The sequence below is a fragment of the Peromyscus eremicus genome, chromosome 3 (genome assembly GCF_949786415.1).
Source record: "Peromyscus eremicus chromosome 3, PerEre_H2_v1, whole genome shotgun sequence".
In the NCBI taxonomy this organism is placed as follows: Eukaryota; Metazoa; Chordata; class Mammalia; order Rodentia; family Cricetidae; genus Peromyscus; species Peromyscus eremicus.
In genome coordinates, this window is record NC_081418.1 from 104,739,522 (window position 1) to 104,764,522 (window position 25,001).

The window sequence follows — 25,001 nt, forward strand, 5'->3', positions numbered from 1 at the left end:
ACCTTCCATTATGGCCCTTATTGTAAAATTGGCAAGCTTATACTCATTGAGTCTCCAAAGCAATGCAATCTTCTCCAACTAACCCTCCTTGATTGGGGACTCTGCCTCAGGACAGAATCATTCAACCTGAAGCAAATATACCCTCCCTATAAATGGACTTAAATGAAAACCGTACTAAACCATGAAACAAAACCACAGACCAAACCAAACAACAAAACTTTCATAGAATCACCAAAATATACACACGCAAATTCTAATTTTTTTTTTCAACCAGGAAAGACCATGACCCACTCTCCCCCATCATCCTTCAGTTTTTAGAACTGGAAGCTTTCCTAAGTGAGAGACTTGCAGGAAACAGGAGAGGAGGAGAAGGAAGGGGCTGGCTCACACAAAGCGAGAGCCACACTGAGGGGTCCAAGCACAGAATCCAATCAGCACTCACAGGCCAGTATTTCTCCTGCATTTACACTCACTGTGGGGAGCGGCAGACATCTAATTCCTCTTAGCCCAGAAATAATTGAACACAATTAGCAGTACTGGAAGGACACTGAAAGTAAAAAGCTAACAAGACCCCCAGAGTGGTCAGCACACCCCCTCTGATGACGTGGCTGTCCGAATCTGTGGTCACCCTTCTTCTCGGGAATGCCATCAAGTGTTTCAGCATTCCACAATGCATTTTTTGAAAAATTATCCAGCATAACAGTTCAAAACATCCAAGTGCATTTTTTTCTTTCGACATCTTTTTCAATGCCGTTCGTAGTTGAAAGGACAGTAATAAGGACTGTGTTAAAGACAACAGTCAGTCGTTGCTGGCCTTCATCCTGTAGCTGGTGAACCACAAAGCAATTCTGGAATCATCTCCTTTCACTGGGAAACTAGAGAAAGCAAGACAACGTTGTCCTTCTCTTACAGACAGGAAACTGAGGTTTGCAGGGGGAAAGGCCACCTGCCTCCATTAAGAACTCCTTTTTAGTCTGGGAGCTAGCTCATCCGGTTAATGTGCTGGCTGCCGAGCCTGATACCTTGAGTTCAATCCTTGAGCCCACACAGTGGAAGGAGAGAATCAGCCCTAGCTAGCTAGGGCTCTGATTTTCACCATCATGCCACGGCACACACATGCACAAATAAATAAGTATCCAAAAAGGAAAGAAAGAAAAAAGAATTCCTCTTCAGAAAAGTTTCTCTGCCCCCTCTCCTGCCTGCCCCCCTCCCAGTTCAACCATGAAGACTGTCACCCAGAAGTGACACCCCCTCCTTCAACTACAAAGGCACTCTTCTCCAGGACTGCAATGAAGCCATTGTATTCGCCCAGCTTGACTGCAAATGCGTGTCAATAATCTTTCAAAGGCAAATTTCTTCAGAAGCAATTCTAGTCTGCTTTCCTTAGGGCACTACCCAAGTAGGAGAGAAGCAGGCAAAGTGGATACTCACTGCTCCCCAGGGGCCGGTTCTCCACTGGTTTCCTCCAAGCACATGGGTGCGGCTAGGGCTGTCACTCCGGGGACGGAAGTCCTCGTTTTGAAATGGGTAAGTAAAGCCAGTGCTTGGGTTCCGTTGAGGGCATGGTGACATGGAACAGTCCTGGTCAGTCTCTGGGATATAATCTGGGTCACACTCACTCCGATCAATTACGTGGTCGCTGTAGTTGACACATACCACTTGTCGGGTTGCCTTACCTTGCCCACAAGTCACGGAACACTATGTTGAATATTCAGAAAGAACAGGGGCTATCATTTGTGAGTCTGAGTTACATTCTTGAATATATGTTTCTTCAGGTGGCGGAACATTTTCCCAGGTGCCCAGCTTAAAGTCTTAGAATCATCCTTGACTGCTTTCTCTTATTCCCATCTAATATCTCTTTTGCCAAGAAATGCTGTCAACGTACCGTTCAAGATACATCCAGATCCCAGCCATATCTGTTTCTACCCTCACTTCTCTTGTCCAAGAAAGGCATAACCTTCCCTTGTCAGGATGAATATAATAGTTATCAACTGGACTTCTGCTTAGGACTTGACATGTTCTACATATGTGTCGGTTGCCAGTGTGACAAAATGCCACCCATTACCACTTAATTCATGCATCCATCTGGTGACTTCCCAGCTCACTTAAAATAACATTCAAACTCCTTGTTGCTGATTTGCTAGGCACTTGATTACGGAGCCTCTGGGTACTTCCTCTTCTGTTCTCTTGTTCTCCATGTACTGCACTTAGAGCTTCCTGAACAAGCCAAGAACCTCCCATCTCAGGGGCAGCCTGTCTTCAATAGTACCCATGGCACCACATAGATAGTATTGTGCTTTTCTCCCCCTCTTCATGAATAAAAGTGAGAATTTTTTTTGTCATTTGTTGAGTACTTACTTTTCTGTTTAGTATTCAACATATATAAATCTCAATCATAACAATGTCATAAAATGGGTGTTCATTTCATTTGTTTTTTAAATGCAATTTTATTCACCTATTCAATTTTATTTGCATATGTATGTGCATTTGTATGGTATATGTATGTGTGTTAGTGTGTGTGTTTGTACAGGTCAGAGGAGAATGACCAGTGTTGTCCACCTGTAGCTCCTTGTCTTAGTCCCTGGGGACAGTGTCTCTCATAAACCAGAAGCTCTCCATTTTCAGCTAGAGTGGCTAGCCAGTGAGCTCAGGGGAGCCACTGGGTTCTTTTTCTCTCTGCTCCCGAGCACTGAGTTTACTAACATGCCAGCATGCCCAGCTTTTACATGGGGGCCAGGAATTTAAACTTAGATTCTCATACTGGCACAGAGTGCTCTTCCCCACTGACCCATCTCCTCAGCCCGTTCTTCTAAGAGCAGAGGAAAAATGAGGTTCAAAGACTTTAAATTGCTTTAAACCAGGCAACCGATAAATGACTAGGCCTAGGTTTCTCCGTAGCTCTGTGACTCCGTGTCTCATACACAAATTTTGAAATTTTCTGCAACGCTAATCTTATGTCTCCTCAGCCTCCTTGTTCACCTAACCTAAGCTACTCCCTGGATTCTGGGCTTGATGAAGGGCTGAGAAGAGAAGTTGCCTCAAGAGAAGGTTCATCTGCTTTTATAAAAGCCCACACAGATGGGGCTTGTATGCTTAGAAGGCTGGGCTCATGGGACTGTGAGAAGGTCCCCATGGCTGTCCTGGAAGGGAACCAAGGGACACCTGCCTTTGAGGGATCACAGGATGCATGGGCAATCAGACTCCAAGTCCGAGAACCCCAGCTGTCTTCCTCTCCTTGCCATTATTTGGGCTAGGTAAGTCTACTACCCACTACCGGAGCTCTGCAGATGGAGATTTGCAGTCAGCCCAGCAGGAAAGGCACTTGGGCAGACAGGATACTGATATACATATTTTTAAATGTGCATTCCTTGCACAGTTGACTAAGATTTCTTTTATACTTAGCTAGATACATATATATGGAACAGGCTAATTTAAATCTCAAGTCCAACTCTGAAATATAACCCATTCATATAATATGGACCCTTCAACTCCTTATCCTCCCTCATCTTCCAATCCTGCCCAACCCCACAAAATCCACGCTTACGGAGCTCCAGTCTAGAGCCTTCCACTGTCCACAGGGTGTCACAGAACATTCTTCCTTGGCTACTGGTTTAGGTAAGGTAGCACAGGCACTCTCATCAGCCACAGAACCGTCCTCGTCTCGACAGCTGACATATCTCATCCGGGTCCCTTTTCCACAAGTGGCTGAGCACTGGGTGTTGGAGTGAAACGACACAGACATGTCATTTGAAATGGCTTCTTGGTGTTTTTCACTTAGTCCTGTTTCTTATCAGTCCTTAGCCCCCTTTCTAGAGTCATGTCAGAGAACAGTTGTCTCCTCTGCACACCTCCCCACTTTTCTCCCAGTCTGTTTCTTACTGGAGTCCAAGACCCAAATCGCCACTGGGTTCTGGGCACACTGTGTGCATTTCTCCTTGGTTCCGGGCCCAACAGGGGAGGATGACAAGATGATAGTTCACAGTCCTAGATGTGAAAGGAGAAAACATTTACCTTCAAGGCAACCTGTGTTTATAGATACACAGTCATGGTAAGAAAGCACACCGCACCAAGAAATCTAAGCACTCTGATTTCTGCCTGTTTCTACAAGTCCCATGACCTCTTTTAGCCCCAGTCTCTTCAATGGCAAAGAGGGATACAAGCTGAATCATTTTCTGGATGCCTTAACACAGGGCAGGGTCTACTTAATGATCGTTAAAGCCCTGTTTATTCACCTGCTCATAGAAAAAGAGGGAACACTGTGAAGGAGTGCGCATGTCTGGAAAAAGCAGGATATCATTTAAAAATTATTAACTGTTAATGTTTAAAAATTCTCAAGGCTAAATTGTGTTCTCACATTTCAGGTAGTTTCCTAATCAAAACTTGCTAATCATGAACTTGTTTTCCCAGGGCACCTAAAGATAACACCCAGGGTCCTGAAGGTCAACCTTAGATACAAAAGGAATTTTCTGTAGGCCAATGGGGGGAATTCACATAATGCCCCTCAGTTAGTCACTCAGAGAGACTTGCTGTAGTGAACTCAATCATCTGTGGATGGATACTAGTCTCCTATTTACGGAGTGGAGAACAGAAGAGCACACCTGTTTATAATCACTCCCAGCCTCAGGAGCTCCCCACAGCTCCTTGATTTGATACATAGTTATCAAAGGCCCAAGAGTCAGCTGACCTGGAGCAAAAGTGCTGTGGTCTGAGACTGAAGGTCACTGACGTTTCCTTGCCTTAAAACTTTACATATGGCGTGAAAATTCTACTACCTGGCTCCACGCCTGGCATTTTCCTTTGTCTGTGCTCCAAAGAGAGTCCCAGGGGACTTTTGCAGAAAGTAAATAATGTGTCCATAGGCTTGAGCCATTGGGAGTCTATGGATAAATGAACACTCCTGAATGAGAGTGAGAAATCCTGTTTTGAATCTCTAAGAAATTGATAAATTTTCTCTTGATGTGAGGACTGACATTTTCTTGGGACTAATGACCATGTGGGGTGTGTGTGTGTGTGTGTGTGTGTGTGTGTGTGTGTGTGTGTGTGTACATGTGAGCATGTGGAGGCCAGAGGGTGTTTATTGGCTATTTTTTTTTAATCACTCTGTACCTTAATTTTAGAGACAGGATCTCTCACACAATGTGAAGCTCACTGATTGGCTGTGCTTGCTGGCCCATGAGTTGCAAGGATACACCTATCTCTGCCTCCTACCTCAGGGTTACAGATACACACCACTATGTCCAGCTTTTACAGGGGTACTGGGGAACTGAACTCAAGTTTTCATGATTGTGCAGCAAGAATTTTCCCAACAGGGCCAGTTCCCTTCCTCCATCCCCATGTCATTTTGAACATTTTAATAAAATGATAAAACCACGTTTATACAGGTACAGTACTTGTTAGGTTAGTTGATCAGCAACAATAATATGATCAATGTCACCATATTCACCCCTCGTGATTCTTCATTCAGAAATGACACATAGTAATATGCCCCCAACTGAGGGTGCTTAGCACAGAGGCAATTGGTTGGCTATACAAGGCCTTTCTCAAAACATGAGTTCTGAGTATAGTCTTGGCCCAAATCTGTCTTTAGCAGTTATCAAATCTGATATGAAAATTCAAATTTTCTCTTTTCATAAATAATACCAAGATTAAGGAATGTACATAACAGTGAGCTTGTGAGGTAGTATATTCTCATGAGGGAAAAAACTCATGTACACATGCATACATGCCTATGTACATGTGTACATGTATGTGTTTGCACACACAAACATTACACACAGACACTTGTATTTGTGTGCATATTTAGAAATTTTACTGAGTTAATAAATGATATATAGCAAAAAATTTACAAATGACATTAAAACCTATAATTACCTCACATTTCATATAGCCAATTAGTGCTAATAAGACTTTTATTGATTTTTTTTGTTCAACTTTTGAACCTATTGCCAAAGGATGACTATAATTGCCGAAAAATATAGTTGAAATGTGTTACTGAATTATAATGTTTGGGTGTTTAGGAGGAAGGTGAAAGTGAATTGTAGATGGTTTTTACAACTTGACTCACCAAGCACCACCTTGGAAGATCTCTTTGAGGTGAGGGTGGGGATGTAGCTTAGTGGGTAGAGTCCTTGCTAGCATGCATGCAATCCTAGGTTCAATATGCAGGACTGCTTAAACCAGGGTGGCACATGTCTGGAATCTCATGACTCAGGAGGTAGAAGGCAAGAGAATCAGAAGTGCAAGGTTGTCCTTGGCTATAAAGAATGAAGCCAGGCTGCCTGAGACTTTCCTGAAGAAAAATTCTTTGCAGAACCAGATAATAATTTTCCAATATTCACTTCTGGGTGTTATTCATAGTGAAACAATTTCAAATTATTCAAGTTTCTCTATCACTTTCCTAGGTTGGGAACCCCTTGACCTTGATAAAGTGCTGAGGAGACACTCTCAACAGCACACCACAGGCACATACAGGTGTCAATGACCTTGTGAGCACAGGAGACTGCGACATCTAGTAAAAATCTACGTGGTGAGTTTTGAGGAATTAGCAGCTCTCTTTCTCCCCACTATTTTCCAGTTTTAAGGGCGGCCACATGCAGCCTCCCTCTCACTAGGCTTCTCCGAAGTTGTTGTTGGGTCTTGAGAGCTGCTCCAAACTACTCTGAGAAGCACACACTTCTTACACTTATGTCTAAACTACCGGAGTCTTCAAATAAATAATGTAAGCTAGCCAAATTCAAGACAAGACTGCCTAATATTGGCTATCCAACAAGAATGAAACTCTAAAACTCTAATCTACAGATACTTAAACAAATAAACAAGACAAAACCAGGAAAAAAGTTAGATTCTAAATGTAGAAAATAAGTAATTTCCAGATAATTTAACACCCCAGGTGTTCTACATATGGATTTCTCTATGACAATGCTTTGGTCTTGTCTGAACCAATGAAACATTTTGGCCCTTTGCTGCCCAAAGCCAGTAGCTGAGTTGAAATGGGAGACTCACCTGGGTATCGGTCGGCCTAGTTGCTGCATTACAGACATTGTCATCTACCACTGACATGTAAGTCCCAATGACGCACTTCACTGCCCTTAGTTGGTATCCCTGTCCACAAGTGACACTGCACTGGGGGAATGAAATAAAACAAAAGTTTCACCAAACCTGTTCTTTCATGTACTCACCCCATAATATTCTGTAAGAGAAAAGTCCTTCTATCAGAGTGAACCCGAGGACTGACACCCAGAGATTAGGTAAAACTATGTAATCTTGCTTCCTACAATTTACATTGGCCATTTATAATTTAGAATTATTTCTGTCTGCTACTGGAATTACACTTGCCAGGGTACACCTCCTTGACTGTGAGCACCAAGAGGGAGAGAAGCATAACCATAATTTTCGTATTCCTCACACTCTACCTACTAGAGTACCCTGGTTAACATAGGTGTTTAGTAGAGACCTCTGTGATCTTCAACTTCTGGAACAGAATTCTCAGGAAGTAATTGAAAGTTGTATCAATGTTTCTGCATAGGACACTCTTTGCAATATCATTTACAAGAATGAGACAAGATACTGGAAAGGATCCATGTGACAGTCAAAAGTTAGTTAAATATATCACGGCGGATAAGTAATACAGAGATCAATACAGCTGCTGTAAGGCACACTGCCAGAATTCCAGGCCAACAAGGAAAGGCATGGGGGTAGAGGTGTGATGAGGAGGACAGCCGAAGATGTGGAATCATTCCCTACACTGAAGAGCTCACTAAGCCAGCAACAACTGCTGAAGGTCCACTATTGATGGGCTGGGGATTTAAGGACAGTAACTTTTAAACCTTGCAGTAGGTAGATGAGTACCTACTGAAGAAAGAAGCTGCCAAATTGGGTAACAAGGTAGCACAACACTTTTGCTCTTCCTACCATGGTGTGAATTTATATCAATGTGCATGAGACGTTGTTCCAAGAGAGGCCACCCAACAAGTATCAGTCCATCTAAAAGATGACATCGTAATGCAGCTTCTCTGACAACAATGGAATGGGGCAATAACAGAAGCCAACCTGGAAAGTTCGCCAATGTGCGGGAACTGAGAAACTCTTAAGCAATATGTCAGAGAACAAATCACAGAGATATTAGACAACACTGGAGAGAAAGGAACAGTCCATGACTAGAAGACACGGTGGAAGCAGGGGTCATCAGGAAACTTATCACTGCAAACGCTGTAAAAATTAGGAAGAAAGACTTCACAGCCACAGCCGAACTTCAGCAATAGGACCATCAAGTTGTGGAGGGTAACCAATAGCATTGGCAATATAGCCTGTATTATTATGGGGGTTGGGGGGTGTCTATGGGATCACTTTGGCCAATGACTCAAAAAGATGTAACCCATTCCTGGTACTGGGGTTTTTATTTGGTAGCATTTGGTGTCTAGTTGGGGTATTCTCCCCTATTATGTGGTGACTTTGTTTAAATTCAGTTTTCTTCAGTGGAGTGACACTGGTATATTATCACACTACAAGGCAGACTACTCAGGAGTAGATGACCAACACGAACATGGTTTTTAATGGCCCTTTCCTTTCCTTTCCTTTCCTTTCCTTTCCTTTCCTTTCCTTTCCTTTCCTTTCCTTTCCTTTCCCTTTCCTTTCTTTCTTTCTTTCTTTCTTTCTTTCTTTCTTTCTTTCTTTCTTTCTTTCTTTCTTTCTTTCTTTCTTTCTTTGTCTTTCTTTCGTTCTTTCTCTCTTTCTTTCTTTCTTTCTTTCTTTCTTTCTTTCTTTCTTTCTTTCTTTCAGCTTTTCAAGACAGGGTTTCTCTGTGGAGTTTTGATGCCTGTTCTGGATCTCACCCTGTAGACCAAGCTGGCCTTGAACTCACAGAGATCCACCTGGCTCTGCCTCTCCAGTGCTGGGATTAAAGGCATGTGCCGCTGCTGCCCAGCATCTTCTGTTTTTTTTTTTTTTGTTTTTTTTTTTTTTTTTTTTTTTAAGAGAGAGAAAGAACATGACATTGGGTGAGTAGGAGATTGGGAGGATTTGTGAGGAGTTGAGGGATGGGAAAGAATATGAGAAAAAATATACTGTATAAAGTTATCAATAAATTAAAAGAAATAAAAAATAACCTAACTTTGTTAAGGAACAAAAAGAAGAGCAAGCTAAACCCCAAAGACAAAGAAAGTAAGTAATACATACAGAGTAGATGTGAATGGGTTACAGAATAAAACAAAATAACAGAGGAGCAGAGGTGTGGCTCAGTGGGAAAGCACATGATTGGCATGCATGAGGTCCTAGGTTCAATCCCTACTACCAAAAGAGAGAGAAGATATAAATATATGAATATATCTACCAAAAGAGGCTGACTCAATTATAAAAAATTCCTAATAAAGTCCAAGTGAATGCTACTAAATATTTAAAGGAAGGTTAACATCAGTCCTTTCAAACACTTCCAAAATATTGAGGAGGAATTATTTCCCACAAGGTCAACACCTAAATATGCAAGAAGCAAATATCTTGTCTTTTATAAAAAACAATATTGCAAAGAGCATTCTAGGCAAGAATGTTGATGCAACTCTCAATTATCTCTTGAGAATTTATCCCACAGGGCCAGCATGATCTTAATATCAAAAGCAAGGGGGGTAGAATATGGACAAAAATCTCTTGTAAATAAAGGTGGAAAGCTTTTCAAGAAAACACGAGCAATCAAAACCTGTGACATAGTATGGGTCATAATCACGTGGGAGTTAGCACAGGAATGCAATTTAAAAAATAATTCATATAAGTAGATAAAACAGAAAAAAAATACCTTAAAAAGACCTATGATCATATCAATAGATAAAAAGAAGTCACTTGGCCAAATTAAAAAAAACAAAAATTTTTCATGCAAGTGATCCCCCCCCCAAAAAAAAAAAAACCAAACAAATGAGAGGACACTTCCTCACCATGGTGGAAAGTACCTAAAAGCCCCTGTGTGCTTCACACAATTGGGAGAGACTTTCTCCTGAGGTCAGGAATGTGAAAAGGACATCTCCTATCACCTCTGCTATTCTGAGCACACTGGGGGTCTAGCTAGAGACAAAAGCAAGGAGAAGTAAAAGGCAGATTGGAGAGAGAAGCCAAGCCTTGCCTGTCTGCAGGGGTTACCACAACAGACACAGACGTCCCAAAGAACCTGCAGAGAAACCACCATAGCTAAGACCCAAATCCAGCAGTTTCAGGAACCAACTGAATAATAATAATAATAATAATAATAATAATAATAATAATAATAGAAAAATGTATTATTTTAAAAATAATAAAAAAGATGTGTTTCTACATATCATCAAAAATAACTAAAAGGGAAATTAAGAAGGTGAGCACATTTATAGTAACATCCCAAAGAATAAAAAGCAATGGGAAAAAAAGTGTAGTTATAAATGTGAAAGAATTCTACAATAAATTCTGTAAAGGACTGCAGAAGAAATTAGAAGACTTAAATAAATTGGAAGATTACTTGTTCACTGAAAATATGGCTAAAAATACCAACATTCCCCAAACTGATCTAGAGTTCATTCAAACCCAGTGAAAAATCACATGACTTTTGTAAAGAATGGAAAAGCTTATCTTTAAGTTCATGCAGAATGGTAAGAGATTCCAAGTATCAACAAATATAGAAAAAGAAGAAGAAAATTGGAGGATTTGTATTTTCCAATCTCAAAATTTTTGAAAGGGATTGAAATGATATCATGCTGGCATAAAGACTGCCTTGAGACTAGTTCTGAGCCCAGGAAAAATCTTCTACATTTTTGCTCAAGTGATTTTTGACAGGTATCCCAATACTCTTTAACAGAGAGAGAATCTGTCTTCAACAAATAGTGCAGGGACAGCTGTTTACCCACATGTGTGAAGCCAGACTCTACCTCATGTATACAGAAAATTAACAATGCATCAGTTGCCTAAAGCAAATAGCTCCAACTATTCAACTCTCAAAGGAAAAAGGGCGTTTGTGATATTGTTTTTGACAATCTTTGTGCACTATGATACTACAAGCAAAGACAACAAAAGAATAAATAAATTACATTTCATCAGAATGGAAAACCGTCTGTCCATTGAAGGACATGATCAACAGAGTAAAAAGCAACCAAGGAGATAGTAGAAAATATTTGTAAGTGATATATCTGATTTTTAAAAATCAGTACCCAGGACATATACAGACTTCACATAACATCATCCACAACTTTATGCCCTTCAAACGATTAAATGAGACTAGGAAAAGGAACGGTACTGGGTGGAGCATGTGAAAAATGGGAAAAGGTACATTTTAAAGTGGTTTAGAGGTTTGTTTATTTAACCCTCTCTCCCCCTTTTTTGGACAGAGTTTCATGTAGTTCAGGCTGGCCTTACACTGTCTATGATTGTCAGGGTTGACCCTGAACTTCTGATCCTGCTACCTCTATCTCCTGATTACTGCAATGATAGGAATGTGCCACTGTGCCCACTGTATGCAATGCTAGGGATGGAATCCAGGACTTTGTTCATGAAGGCGAGTACTCTACCTATGGAGCTACAGCCCCAGGTCCAATGGGCTGAATTATAATCTTTTTAAATGGACAAGCAGTTGGGATAGATATTCCTCTAAAGAAGATATTTAAGTGGTAACAAACTCATGGCAAATTGCACAACATCTTTTTCTATTAGGGGAAGATAACTAGAAACCATAGTGAGACAGCACTTTACACTCAGTAGGAGGGCTACAATTTCAAAAATGGAAAATAGTGACTGTTGACAATGACAGAGAAATTGTATATTGCTTATCTATTGTATATTGCTGGGAGGGGTGGAAAACGGCACAGCCTCCATGGAAAGCCACTTGGAAGTTAAAAACCAAAACATAGAATTACTATAGGAGCCAGTAATTACATCCCTGGGCAATAGATTCCAAATAAGTGGCATTAGGTACTAAAATAAATACTTGTTCATTTATGCCAGCAAAATTCATAGTAGCCAAAATGTGAAAAGAACCCAAATATCCATCTTAGACGCTCATTCACACAGTGGAATATGATTCGGAAATGAAAAGGAAGGAGTGCTGATACATGCTGCTGTGCAGACGGGCTCAGAAAGCTTTATGCAGTGTGAATGAGGCCAGCCAGAGGCTATGTGTTACACACAGCCACCCACCCTTATGAAAAGTCCAGCATGTTACAAATCCACAGACCGAGAATGCAAATGGATGGTTGCCAGAGGCTAAGGAAGAGGGGGATGGGAATGTATATGGGGTTTCTTTTGGGGTGCTGGAAATAGTTTGAAAGTAGACTGAGGTCATAGAGTGCTGTGGGATGTTCTGTATGGCAAATGTGTTGCTGATTAGTCAATAAATAAAACACTGATTGGCCATTGGCTAGGCAGGAAGTGTAGGCGGGACAAGGAGGAGAATAAAGCTGGGAAGTGGAAGGCTGAGTCAGAGAGACACTGCCAGCCGCCACGATGACAAACAGCATGTGAAGATGCTGGTAAGCCACGAGCCATGTGGCAAGGTATAGATTTATAGAAATGGATTGATTTAAGCTGTAAGAACAGTTAGCAAGAAGCCTGCCACGGCCATACAGTTTGTAACCAATATAAGTCTCTGTGTTTACTTGGTTGGGTCTGAGAGGCTGTGGGACTGGCAGGTGAGAAAGATTTGTCCTGACTGTGGGCCAGGCAGGAAAACTCTAGCTACAATAGAGTGTGAATATACTGAATATCACTGATTTCTTCCCTTTAAAGCAGTCAAGTGTATGTCCTGCATGTTTCTAGTCAATCAAAAATACAGGTAGAGTACAATTCCACTGCCCGGTTTAAAAATGTGAAAAGAAAAAAAAAAACCCACAAATAAACAACAACAAAGCCAAATTTGGCACAGTCAGCAGTGTGTTTGATTTTCTTCTCTGCTATCACATATTTTGGAAATTTTTGGTATGAATATTTATGGCTCTTTAATAAGGTCTAAAAACTAAGTGGTTTGCCTGCGTTGCATGATGAGTTAAAGGAAGGGCAAATCTCTTGTAAGGGAGATGGGAGAAGAGCAGATTGGTCTGTCAGTTGTAGTAGGTGTGACGTCACGTCTTGACATTGATCTCAAAGTGTGTTAACATCTTTTCATTAGTCTGGAAACTAGGTTTGGACAAATAGGAAGCACTATAAGAGAGGCTACTAAAAGGGCTCTTCTCCTTTGTTCAGACATGACTTGCCACTGGACTGGGGGCCCCTGAAGCAGAAGGTTCTAGCAGAAAAGAGGGTAAAGGTGCTTGCCTTCAAGAGGAAGACCTGAGTTGGGTTCTTAGGACCCCCATGGTGAGGAACCAGCTCTGTAAGTTGTCCTCTAACGTCCACAAGTACACTATGGCACACACACTCACACACATACTCTCTTTAACACCCACACATACACTGAACGTTAAAAATGTATTAAGAGACGTTTTAAAAATACTGTCAGTAAGAATGAGGAAGCCCAAGACGCGGTTGTAAAGCTGGCTGCGTGTGTATTGCATGCAAGTTTGGAAATGGAGACAGAGGCTAGGAACAGGAGTGGCTGTGGCTGGTCAGGGCGGAGGGAGTCATTCTTCAAGAGATTGCATAAGTGACAGCAGACAGCTGTTCCACTTCTACGGGGAACTCGGAGTGCTGCTTAAATAGTACACAGCACTCTCTCGCTTCTATATTAGGAAAGACTGGATTCCAAGAGCAAACTGGGCCCAGGGGACATGCACTCTCTCCTTTTGAAATGGTAGAAGTCTAAGGCAGTGGAACCTATTACACTCTAGAAGACTGGGAAAAGATTCTCAACCCAATGATGATGATTCCGGACCCCTTTGATCTAACCAACCACATTTGAAGAATCTCACTTATTTATGAGAGTTGAGTTTTGGATTCCTTATGTTGGCAGCCAAAATATCCCTTCCCAAGCCCAGTGCAGACCCTCTGCTCCAAATCAGCTGGCAGACAGGATCACATACCCACAGAGGCTCACTTCAGGGAGAATTGCATCTGCCAGATGCCATGTCTGTTGTGAATTTGTTTAAATACTTGTGTGCAGTTTAGAACAGGGTGAAAACCTGCACGTGGGGTTGTAACCTGAGTAATCAGCTCCAGCAGGGGAAGGGAATCCTGGACACACAGCAGGACTGCAGGCCGCTGAGTCCCACATGCTGAACCCAGAGCCACAGAGGTACTGTACAAGCCAGGCTACACAGCCTGGTTGTGAAACCCCACCACTGGAATGCCCCTCTCCAGATAAGCGGGAAAGAATGCAGTTAAGAATCTTATCGTTCAAAATACCTGTCCCCAGGGACCTGCCTGCCAGGCTGCACACTCTGGCTGCTGACAAGTCTGCATGGACTCTGGCTTGACCTCAGGGTCACACATTCTATCACTTAATCGATCTTCGCCAAACTGACACCAGACCTGGCGGTGCTTATGTCCTTTTCCACAGGTGACCAAGCACTGGAATGAAAAGCAGAGGCAGTCAGGGTTGTTTCTGATCAATGTGCTGGGGCCTTGGGGGATGGTCTCCACTGAGAACAGGTGGCCCCTTCCCACGCTCAGCCTCTCTCTACTGCTGGGCAGCAAGAGCGAACACATGCAGCTTTCTTCACTTCCCTTCGTCACTCTCTCTTTCTTGGCTCCCCTTTTCCTCTTTCTTTTTACCCTGGCAGTGCCTCCCAGAGCCCAGGCTGGCCTCCCGTTCACTCTGTGACCGAGGGAGACGGAACATTCTGATCCTCTCACCTCTACTGCCCACTCCTGTCCTTGCCGGTGTGCCCACTAACTCTGGTTCCTGTGCGGCTGGGGTCCCACCCACGGCTTTGTGCATGTGAGGCAAGTGCTCTACCCACTGAGCTACATCCCCAGCCCTTCTTTCTGGATTCCCGCTCGACTTCATTATGACATTTTCATGCATATATGCCATTCCGCTTCACCCATATCTGCTTCCACTGGATGCTCCGAGCACTCTTCCAGTGCGTTTCTGGCCTCCTCCTCTCCCTTCCCTCCTGCATCTTCTCTCACATTCCCTTTATAGCTAAGGTCTTATGTCCAGTTTCCAACACAGAAACTGAGCAGAGTGCCATGCTCTGACTCTGAGAAACAATAGTCAGGAGGGTCAGTGTGAAGAATTAAAAGCCTGATCAACTTGTACACCTCTACCACCAAGTCACAATGTCTCTGTGCCTCAATATTTACATCTGTAAAATGGGGATAACAATAATTCTGACTCCAAACAACTGAAGTGTCTAGCACATACGGTCTACATGTATGACATTCTGAAGAAAGAAAAGTTGTTAAATATAATCATCATAATTATTTGTGCTCATTTTGGAAAAATTTAAAAAAATGCGTAAAGAGCATAAAAGACAAAGCTAAAATAACCAAAAGTATTTTCAACCCTTTACGCTTCTTTCTAGTCTTTTTATCCAAGGGTGTTGGATGTGAACTGAACGCTGGGACAATCAAGCTGGATGCTCAGTGTGATTCAAATGCCCATTTAGTCAAGGCTTGCTACAAAAGTTTCTTCTCCTTTCCTTTTTATTTTATTTTAGAAATGGGTCTCATGTAGCTCAGGCTAACAGAGACTTAAATTCACTACATTACACACAGCCAAGGGTGGTATTGAACTCCTGCTCTCCCAAAAGTAGGATTACAGGCCTGTACTACCATGTCTGGTTATTACTTCATAACTTTATAGTTACACTTTAACTAGTATTAGCTATCTAAGTAAAACGGTGACACCACCATCTTCTGTCATATTTTTTGAAATCAGGGATTTAGTGCTTAACCCACCGCCTGCTGGGAAAGCACTAGATTGGTTGATCATTTGTCCACAAATCAGACACAAGTGAAGACGCACAGTGATACTTCACCATTCCGGTAGCATGAAGAGTTTTCTTTTTGGGCTTGGCATTGAAGTTAACTCACATGGGGGAGACAAGGGCATGCACACAGGAGCTGCGATTGTAGCAGCTTTGCTCCACCACATTCCTGACTTGGCCAGTTAATAAGGGACACCTACTCCTCAACTACTTGTATCCCCTGAAGGAGATGAAGCGAGGCCCCCCTCTTGCTGAGAATCTCACTGGGCTGTGACAATGCTGGGCTCCATTAATAGTGAGGATGGACACTGCATCCAAAGACCGAGAGACAGACACCAACAGGACTGCCTTGGGCTTCATAAAGCAAGGGATGAAAAGGTGTCATTCTGGAACATCAGCCTGGTCTTTTTCCCTTTCCCACAAGCGCTCCAATGTGCCTGGATGTGCAAGTCAGGTGGGCCATTCACTGCTAATTCTCTTATTTCAAAGACAAGGAAGATGGAAACCCTATTGCTGGACTCATGTCTAAACTATTTTAACCTCACAATAAATTTCCAGCCAACAACTTGCAGCTCAAAGAGGCAGGAGGGCAGGAACCATTACTTCCAAGTCAGTGGCAGAAGCTACTGGGCTGTGAGAGTCAGCCGAGCACCCAGTGACTTTGAAGTCCTGGTGGACTGAAGGATTTCAATCATCGTGTGAATGGAGAATCAGTCATTGCTTTCCAGGGGGAGAAGGAAGAAAGATTCAGTAGTCTACACCCTCACTGGACCCTGGGAGATGCAGACTGAATCACTGGAGTTGACCTAGGGACCAGCACTTGCCCTTCTCACCTCTGACCAGTCTCCTGATTTCCAATGAGGACAAGAGAACTCATTGCATCTCTGTACGACAACTTTCTCTTGATGTGTGCACTTGCTGTCATCCAGGACATCATTGCGGGTGTTGACACAAATAGCTCTTCTTCTCTGGGTACCACCCTCACAGCTTTTAGAACACTATGAGCATAAAAAAAATACAATAGGGTATTTCTGAGTTTCTTATAAAATATGCTTAAAATCATGGCTCTACTGTTTCTTTTAACCCTCAAGAATCAAATGCCCTACTATAGCCAATTCTAGTTTTTACTTGGGAGATTCTTTTACAATGCTCGTTATTAGGTTTATACTGAAGTCAACATAAACTCACTGGCAAATTGAGACTAAAATTGGGATATAAAAATGGTTGGCTGATTAGCTTTACCATTAATATTTTTCTGGATGTCATATCCAAGTTAGATGTTGCAATTTAACCTTGGGATTCTTTCTTGCAGAGTTTGACTTGGCCAGGGATTATAAACCAAACACTGTTCTTTCATCCATACAGCTTAAATGGGTTTCTTAACACAACCCCAGAGGGAGCCACCATCAACTCATTGGATTTAGTGTCCAAGACTCTCTCAGATCAAGAACCAACTTACTTCTGTCCAAGCTGAGTAGCGCCATCCACCTGTGTTACATTCTCCTGAGCATTTTTCCTGGTTGCTTGGTTTGGGTTGACTACTACAAAAACTGTCATCAACCTTCTCAGAGTTCCCATCCAGCCTGCTGTATTTGGCACAGTGGATGTCTAAAGTACGGTAACCCAAACCACACTGGGCACTGCATTCACTTTTGCTGGCAACATGCCACCTAAACAGAAATAATGGTAGAAAACCAACATTTGTGTTAAATACATGTGTCACATCCAACTAGTGGGAAAGTTTTTTTCTTTCTTAATTCAAGTATGATGAAAGCTCAAAGCCAACGCCAGTTAAAAATCCAATTTCAAGCCAATGTATCCATGTATTTTTCATGGCTGCCAATGTACATGGAAGTCACAGAACCACAGCCAGAAATGCTATCTCTGTGAAGCATCTGCCAGGTACAGTCTGTCTGAAACTCAAGCAGCAGAAAGAAAGAAAAAATGGGACTCAGCAAAGCAAAAAGAAGCAATTTATATATTTCAGAAGTCCAGGCAAGCATTTCACTTGGCTTCTTAGGCTCGCTCTTGGAAAACTCAGCTGCAGGATTCTCCTTTGCGTGTGTGTGTGCTTGCAAGTGCTCAGTCACTCTTCTGATAATAATGCAGGAACGAATAATACAGACTATCATTGAACATTTCAAGAGTGCTATACATGGTGTACATTATTATCATTATTTTGGAATAAAGACTAGGCTTCTTGGGTTTGACTACCAGCCTAGCTTCAGGATCAAGAAGAGACCCTGTCTCAAAAGAATGAGGCAGAGAGTGATGGACTAGGACATGTGACCTCCTCCTCTGGCTTCTGTGAAGCAGGCATACACCCTTGCACATGCATGCATATACCATACACATGACTGGAAATTTCTTGAAGACAGTAGGCATTGTATATGTGAGTGTGTGTGTTTGTATGTGTGAATGAGTGTTTGTATATGTGTGAATGTGTGTGTGTTAGTGTATATGTGTGTGTGTGTTGTGTACATGTGTATGGGTACATGTAGAGGCCACTTCAGGTGTTGTTTCTCAGGTGCCCTCTACCTTGCTGTTTAATCACATTTATTTAGTGTGTGTGTGTATGTGTGTGCGTGTGCGCGCACACCAGGCCTGGCCATCAGAGTACAACTTGTGAGCGTCAGTTCTCACCTTCTATCATGTGGGTTCCAGGGATCAAACACAGGTCATGAAGCTTGGGGCACGTGCCTTTACCCCGTAAACTGTCTCACTAGCTGTATCTTATTTTCTGAGAGAGGCTCGCTCACTGAGAGCTGGGACTTTTAGATTTTGCTAGGCTGGTTGGCCAAGAAACCCCGGGCTCCACTATCTCCCCAGCTTAGAGGTTACAAGGCCACACCACTGCACTCCACATTTTAAGTGTGGGCTCTGGAGACAGAACTCAGGTGTCCCTCATTTTAAACTTTTAAGCCCATAAGAATTTGCCACCTTTGTGTCCCCGATATTCATAACAAAGCAACACAGGTGTACAATGTAGACTAATCCATACTCTTTTTTTTTTATGTTTTGTTTTTTTGAGACAGGGTTTCTCTGTGTAGCTTTGCGCCTTTCCTGGAACTCACTTGGTAGCCCAGGCTGGCCTCGAACTCACAGAGATCCGCCTGGCTCTGCCTCTTGAGTGCTGGGATTAAAGGCGTGTGCCACTACCGCCCGGCTCATACTCTTATTTTTATAATGCAACAGGAACAGAGTTCGCAGTGCTTGAATGTAAAACAAATTTCAAAAATGTTTAATTTGAATTTTCTGAGTCAGTGATCTTAAAATGTATTTGGAAATCTAGAAAAAGATAATTTTGCTTTAATCTCCAAGAGATTTTACTCTCCACTGTCAATTCCCTACATCTCAACACTTGGGTGGTGTGCCGCTTTTCAACTTCCTAACAGTTCACAGGTGCACACCTGTCTGGGGAGGAGCTGGGAAAAAAGAGGGGTACGAGCCAACACGCTTATCAAGGAATTTCTCGGTAATGTCCAAAAGTAGGTCAGAGTTGACCACTGGCAAACAAAGTGGGCTGTGATTTTCCATGACACTGAAGCAGCGTCAGGGAGATTGTGTTCTAACACGGTAAATGAGGGCTTATAAACTCACCCTTTATCTCATCCTGTCACGGGCCAGTTGGGCCAACTGTCACTTCCTACAGGAAGTGAGGCAGAAAACACTCGAACTCAATTCAACACAGAGGCATCTGGAACTTTCATCTGCACTTTGATTTTTGGCTACCTTCTCATGGCCTGCATCACCGCTTCCCTGGGGGAAGGCTATTCACCATCTGGCAAAAGGAGGCAGGTGTCCTGACAAGAAGATGCCCCTGCAGTTCAGGCTGCTAAAGTCACTTCCCCGATATCCCGTAATCCCCAGGGGCCAAGCGGAGATCCCTGAATTATCTGTGAGAAGCTCGTGGCACTATCTTAAAAAAAAAAAAAAAATTTCTAAATGATATCTAATTTGCTGTATATTCTTTCTGGAGAGGGATCTGTTCTTCAGCACAATGTACTCAGAGTTCATTTTATGGGAAATAAAAATACTAGTATCATATTTAACTATTATATTTCAGGAAAATATTTTCTAGTCAGGCATGGTGGTGCATACACGTATCTCATTACTCAGGAGGTGGGAGCTGGAGAACTGTGGACTTAAAGCCAGCTTGAGCTATGTAGAGAGCTCCTGCCTCCGAAACCTAAGGACTGGGGTTATACTTCAATGGTAGAGCCCTTGCTAGTAGGCGGAAAGTGCCGTATTCAGCCACCAACACTGAAAAGGTAAAAGAAAACACATGTTCCAATATGTTAATAAGTGAAAATCAAGAAAAATAATGTATGTCTGTAGGAGCAGAGATGGGGGGCTGGAGATTGAATGGTTTTGAGAGCTACCAGCTAAATTGGGTTTCTACACTGTAGATCTTTGGAACTTCACAATGTTGATCAGCATCATGAACCTCCACACCAGCAGATGAAGTTTTGGAGGGTTTCTCAAACCCAGAGGCTGGCTAAGGGCTGCTTCAGCAGACTAGCGATCCACAAACATGCTTGGGGAGAAGCTCTTGTGGAGCTTGACCAACCAGTAACCCTTCCCTCTCCACTCTCTCAGGTGCGTACACAGCTAACTGGCCACAATTTGGCCTAAGTTTTGATTAGACGGATTGTCAGATGGGCAAAGGGGACAGTGAGTCTTCCTTAGGTTTGGTTTGCCTCTCTGTATATTTTAGTAGGCACCTTTCGTTTTCCCAACAATCAGAAGAAGCCACCGACTGAAAACCCTGGTCTTTTACTGACTTTTAGGCACGAGCATACGCTTGCCTAGTTGTGTGGCTCTCAAGCTAATCCTGAATTCTTTCTGCCATTCACTCTTGACTTCCTCCCCACTCTGATCTGAAGGGATAAATCCTGTTGCCTTCTTATCTCCAATCAGAACGGCTTTTGTCATCCAACCCTGTGCTTCCAGCTGCTGTCTGTCCTCACTTAACCTCTGCAGAGTTAAAAAAAAAATGTTTTTAAAAGTAGACTCCGAATGGGGCATTTAGAATAACACACTGACCTAGTTATTGATCAGATAAAAAAAAAATCAGGCAGAAGCTTTATCTGGTATTATGGAAAGAATATAAATGAAAATCAGAGGATGTGCTATTTAATCAGCAGACATTGAGTGGCCATGGAAGCTTTCACACTTATTACCAGAGAAAGCCTGTGTCAACCACAACATCTCATCAAGCTGAAGCTTCCTGTAAGATGGAGGAAACAAAATCCACCCCTTACGGAGATTAAGTGGGACAAGGTGGACATATAATAGCTGTGGAAGATACTCAATAAAATAGCTATGATTATTATGACTATTGCTATCCTTGGTGTTTTATTCTCCAAGCAACTTCTATTTTTGCCTCCTACCCTTAATTTTATGCAGTGCTGAAGATCAGACCCAGGGCCTTGCCCATGCTGCATCTTGGGCCTTTGGTTTTGTGAGAAAGGGTCTCACTGTGTAGCTGAGGCTGGCCTCAAATTCTCCATCTTCCTGCTTTTGCTTTCCTAATGCTGGGATCACAGACATAAGCCATGGTGCTGAGCTTTAGCTAACTTTTAAATATTGGCCAATGAGGAGGCAGCCCCCTTGCGATATTCTGTGCAACCTGACGTAGCCCTCTTCTGAGTTGAGCCTACCTTGTCCTGCATAGGCTTTAAAGATCTGTGTGAACATGTTTACAGCTTCCCCTGCAGGAGAAACCAGCACCATTGCACCCCGAATTGTGGCTCATATTGAGGCTGTTCAAAGAGAAAAGTACTTGGCTCTTGGAGTAATAGTGCAAACATTAACTCCACTTTGAAAAGGACACTTGCTGGGTAAACTTGGAATAGGATTACTAAAATACCATTTGTTTGTTTTTACCGTCACATTCTATTTCTCGAAATGCCTTGTACAGACTTGTTTTCTTTGCCATCATAAAAGTAGGAGGCTTAGTGTTCTAGGCAGCAGCCCTACAGTATCTGCCTGTATCATTCAGGATGTGACAAGCTCCAATCTGAGTCAGACAGCAGAGAAAAAAAAACACACACATGCATGGAGTCCAAGTGCAGAAGAATGGACGGAACAGGACAGACACTGGTAGAGATGAATTCTTCATGTGTGTGATCACAGAATGGGACACATGAGGATCATTCTACAGAATTAACAAAGTAAGAATGGAAAAAGCTTTCTTCTAGAGTTGGAGCATACAGGCCCTTCTGTTGGATAGACCACATTTAATCCTCTGTTGCTATGCTAACCAGTGTGATCTGGAGCAACTGGCATAGCAGTGCTCAGATTTAATATTTTTATACATAAAACAATGATAAAAATCTATGCTATAGTTGTAATGGTTTGAATAAGAATGGCCCCCAAGGGCTTATCTATTTGAATGTCATCAGGGAACAGCACTATTTGAGAAGAATTGGAAAGTGTGGCCTTGTTGGAGGAAGTGTGTCACTGGGGGTTCAAAACCTCATTCCAGCTTCCTCACCTAAGGAACAGGATGCAGCTCTTAGCTACTTCTCCGGCGCCATGCCTGCCTGCCACCATGCTCCCTGCTACGATAATGGACTAAGCCTCTGAAACTGTAAACAAGCTCCCAATTAAATGCTTTCTTTTATAAGAGTTACCTTGAAGGGAAAGGAATGGGAGGACAAGAGGGAGGAAAAACTGTAGTTGGGATATGAAATAGATGAATAAATTTAATTTTAAAAAGGGAAAAAATAGTAATAAAAAAAAAGAAAAAAAGAGTTGCCTTGGTCATGGTACCTCTTCATAGCTACAGCACAATGACTAAGTAATAGTAACTGAAAAATGAATAGACTATTAATTGTATTAAAGGATAATAAAACCATTCTGTTAATGGGGGGATAATATATATAGCTGTTAAAAGTAGTTCTTAGCTTCGGGAGACCCTATCTTAAAATGTAAGGAGAAGGCGGGGGTTGGCTCAGTGGCCGAACACTTGCCTAGCATGCACAGTTCTCTAGGTTCAATCTCCAGTGCTGTGAAAGCAACAACGTCAACAAACATGACAGCCAAAAGAAAAGCCAGACCTTAGAAAGGGCCTCCTCTGCCATGACACTTGCAGAATGGTAGGAGACGTAGTGATGGCTAGACTCGGTCTTCCCCAGCCTGTTAACTTTGCATCCCAAGGAAGATGTGCAAGAATCCAGTGTCTATTCAGCTTAACTGTTACTTGCATTCCCCCCACCCCCACAAAGGTCTCCTTAACTATAACTTAACTAATTTAACTCAATTGACTGAAGCAAACAGGTTTATATGGGCACCACCTAAAATAAAATAATGCCTAACGTTGACATTAATATCTACTTTTTAATGCCTTGCTTTTACAATGCTTTTTGTCTACACTTTTTGACAAGCCACTGAGCAACCCAGTCGGTGACAATAGCTTCAGAAAAAGTGTGGTCCGGTGGAAATAGCCCAGTGTGAAGTCAGAGCCTCAGGAGAAGATGGGAAGATCTATGACATACATGTCACCATTGCCCCCCTGACCCCTAGGACAGAACACTATTAATTGATCATGGCACTTTTTCTCTCAGGCACACAAGAGGATCTTATAATCTGTACTCCTGCACCAGGTAGCTAACACTATGAAGATTCAACATGGTGATGTGATGTGGAACCTTCAAAATGCTTATGTATGCACTCTGCTACTTGTGAATGGAGAGACCTTATCACATTCCTGCACTATTCTATGCTAATGAATGAAGAGATCTATCTTATCACATTCTATACCCTTCTATGTTAATGAAGGGAGAGACCTTAGCATATTCCCATACTATTCTATGCTAACAATCTCTCTTCTGTAAATGGGCAAAGTAGACACTGACCTGGCATGCAGATTATACATTACAGCCTTCAAGTTGTTGGAAACTACATATGACACAGTCAACCTCTTAGGCAATAGGAACACTTTAGAATTCTCCACCCCTCAGTATTTCTTCCATCAGATACCATACCTTTCCTAAACACAGAACTGCACTGTGTGAATACCTAGATAGTTGTATTTAGATTTTGTTTTCTTTCCCTCCATGCCTTTACCTTAATGCATAGCATCTTCTCTCTCTCTCTCTCTCTCTCTCTCTCTCTCTCTCTCTCTCTCTCTCTGTGTGTGTGTGTGTGTTTATGAGTTGTGTATGTGTATGATGTACGTGGACTGAAACTTTTGTGTACATAATAACTGTGCATGGTGTCCACTCTGGATGGAAAGGGAGCACCATGAGGACCCTTACATAGAATATGAGTCAATGGTAAGGCCAATACCTAATCAATGAGTTGTGAGGATCAAGTGAGAATGTTTTCTGACAAGCTATGTTCTGTTAACTAGTTTTAATCCTGAGGAGAACAAGAAACCCAGTTATAGATCTCGGCTAAGTGGTGTCAGCACGGGCTGGAGCTTGTGTGAGGAAAACACTGGAAGGCTAGAAAAAGGCCAGCAACTCTTGTCTCCGATTCATCCCACACAGGAACTCCACTCAAGCCTGCTGGACTCCGGAAGAGAGATACAAGAAAAACAGAGGCCTCACCTCAAGTCACAGTCTGTGCCGCACGCTTCAGTGACAGGTCCTGGCTGGGGCAGCCGGTCACATCTCTGATCAGAAACAGTGAGCTGATCAGACTCCCTGGTGCAAACCAGTTTTCGTCTCCGCTCCCCTAAGCAAAGAGTAGGAACATTATGCCGAGGAAATAACCTTTTCTGAATGAGATCAAGGACTTGCCTGAGTTTTCTATAAAAAGCTAGATAGTATTTTCAGTTTGGTTGGCCTTATGATCTCTGTCACACTTCTCAGTTCTACCAGGACAGGAAAAAACCAGCTGCCCATAGGCAATATGTCAAAAAATTGGTGTATCCATGTTCTAATAAAACTTTATTAATAAAAAGAGGGTAGTGGCTAAATTTGATCCTGTCGCTGTAGTTCGCTGACCCTAATTTAACAAAAGGAAACAAAACTAATATAAATTATGGCCAGAAAAGCCACATGATGGAAACTTAAAGTGGCAGTATTGATTCTGCATGGTTTCACATATATTTTCAAACTTCTTAGGAGAAAATGTAGCATGAACCTGACATGACCTGAATCTTAGTTCAATTTGACAACCAAAATAACCAGAAAGGTCCAAGTAAATGAGGTGAGAAGATGCAGGCAGGCAGAAAGGTTTGTA

General features: G+C 42.4%; 1 protein-coding gene across 1 annotated transcript in view; it reads right to left on the minus strand.

Annotated features, from left to right (window-relative positions):
• Adamts9 (ADAM metallopeptidase with thrombospondin type 1 motif 9) overlaps positions 1 to 25,001 on the minus strand; it is a 168,628-nt gene that overhangs the window by 83,506 nt on the left and 60,121 nt on the right. Inside the window, exons 19-26 of the mRNA XM_059258235.1 lie at positions 24,365 to 24,491; positions 17,266 to 17,476; positions 16,640 to 16,804; positions 14,278 to 14,442; positions 7,003 to 7,122; positions 3,880 to 3,984; positions 3,545 to 3,712; positions 1,432 to 1,698 (exon numbers count right to left, since the gene is read on the minus strand). Of these exons, the coding sequence (XP_059114218.1) occupies positions 1,432 to 1,698; positions 3,545 to 3,712; positions 3,880 to 3,984; positions 7,003 to 7,122; positions 14,278 to 14,442; positions 16,640 to 16,804; positions 17,266 to 17,476; positions 24,365 to 24,491 (1,328 nt within the window). The remainder of the gene's footprint in view (positions 1 to 1,431; positions 1,699 to 3,544; positions 3,713 to 3,879; positions 3,985 to 7,002; positions 7,123 to 14,277; positions 14,443 to 16,639; positions 16,805 to 17,265; positions 17,477 to 24,364; positions 24,492 to 25,001) is intronic.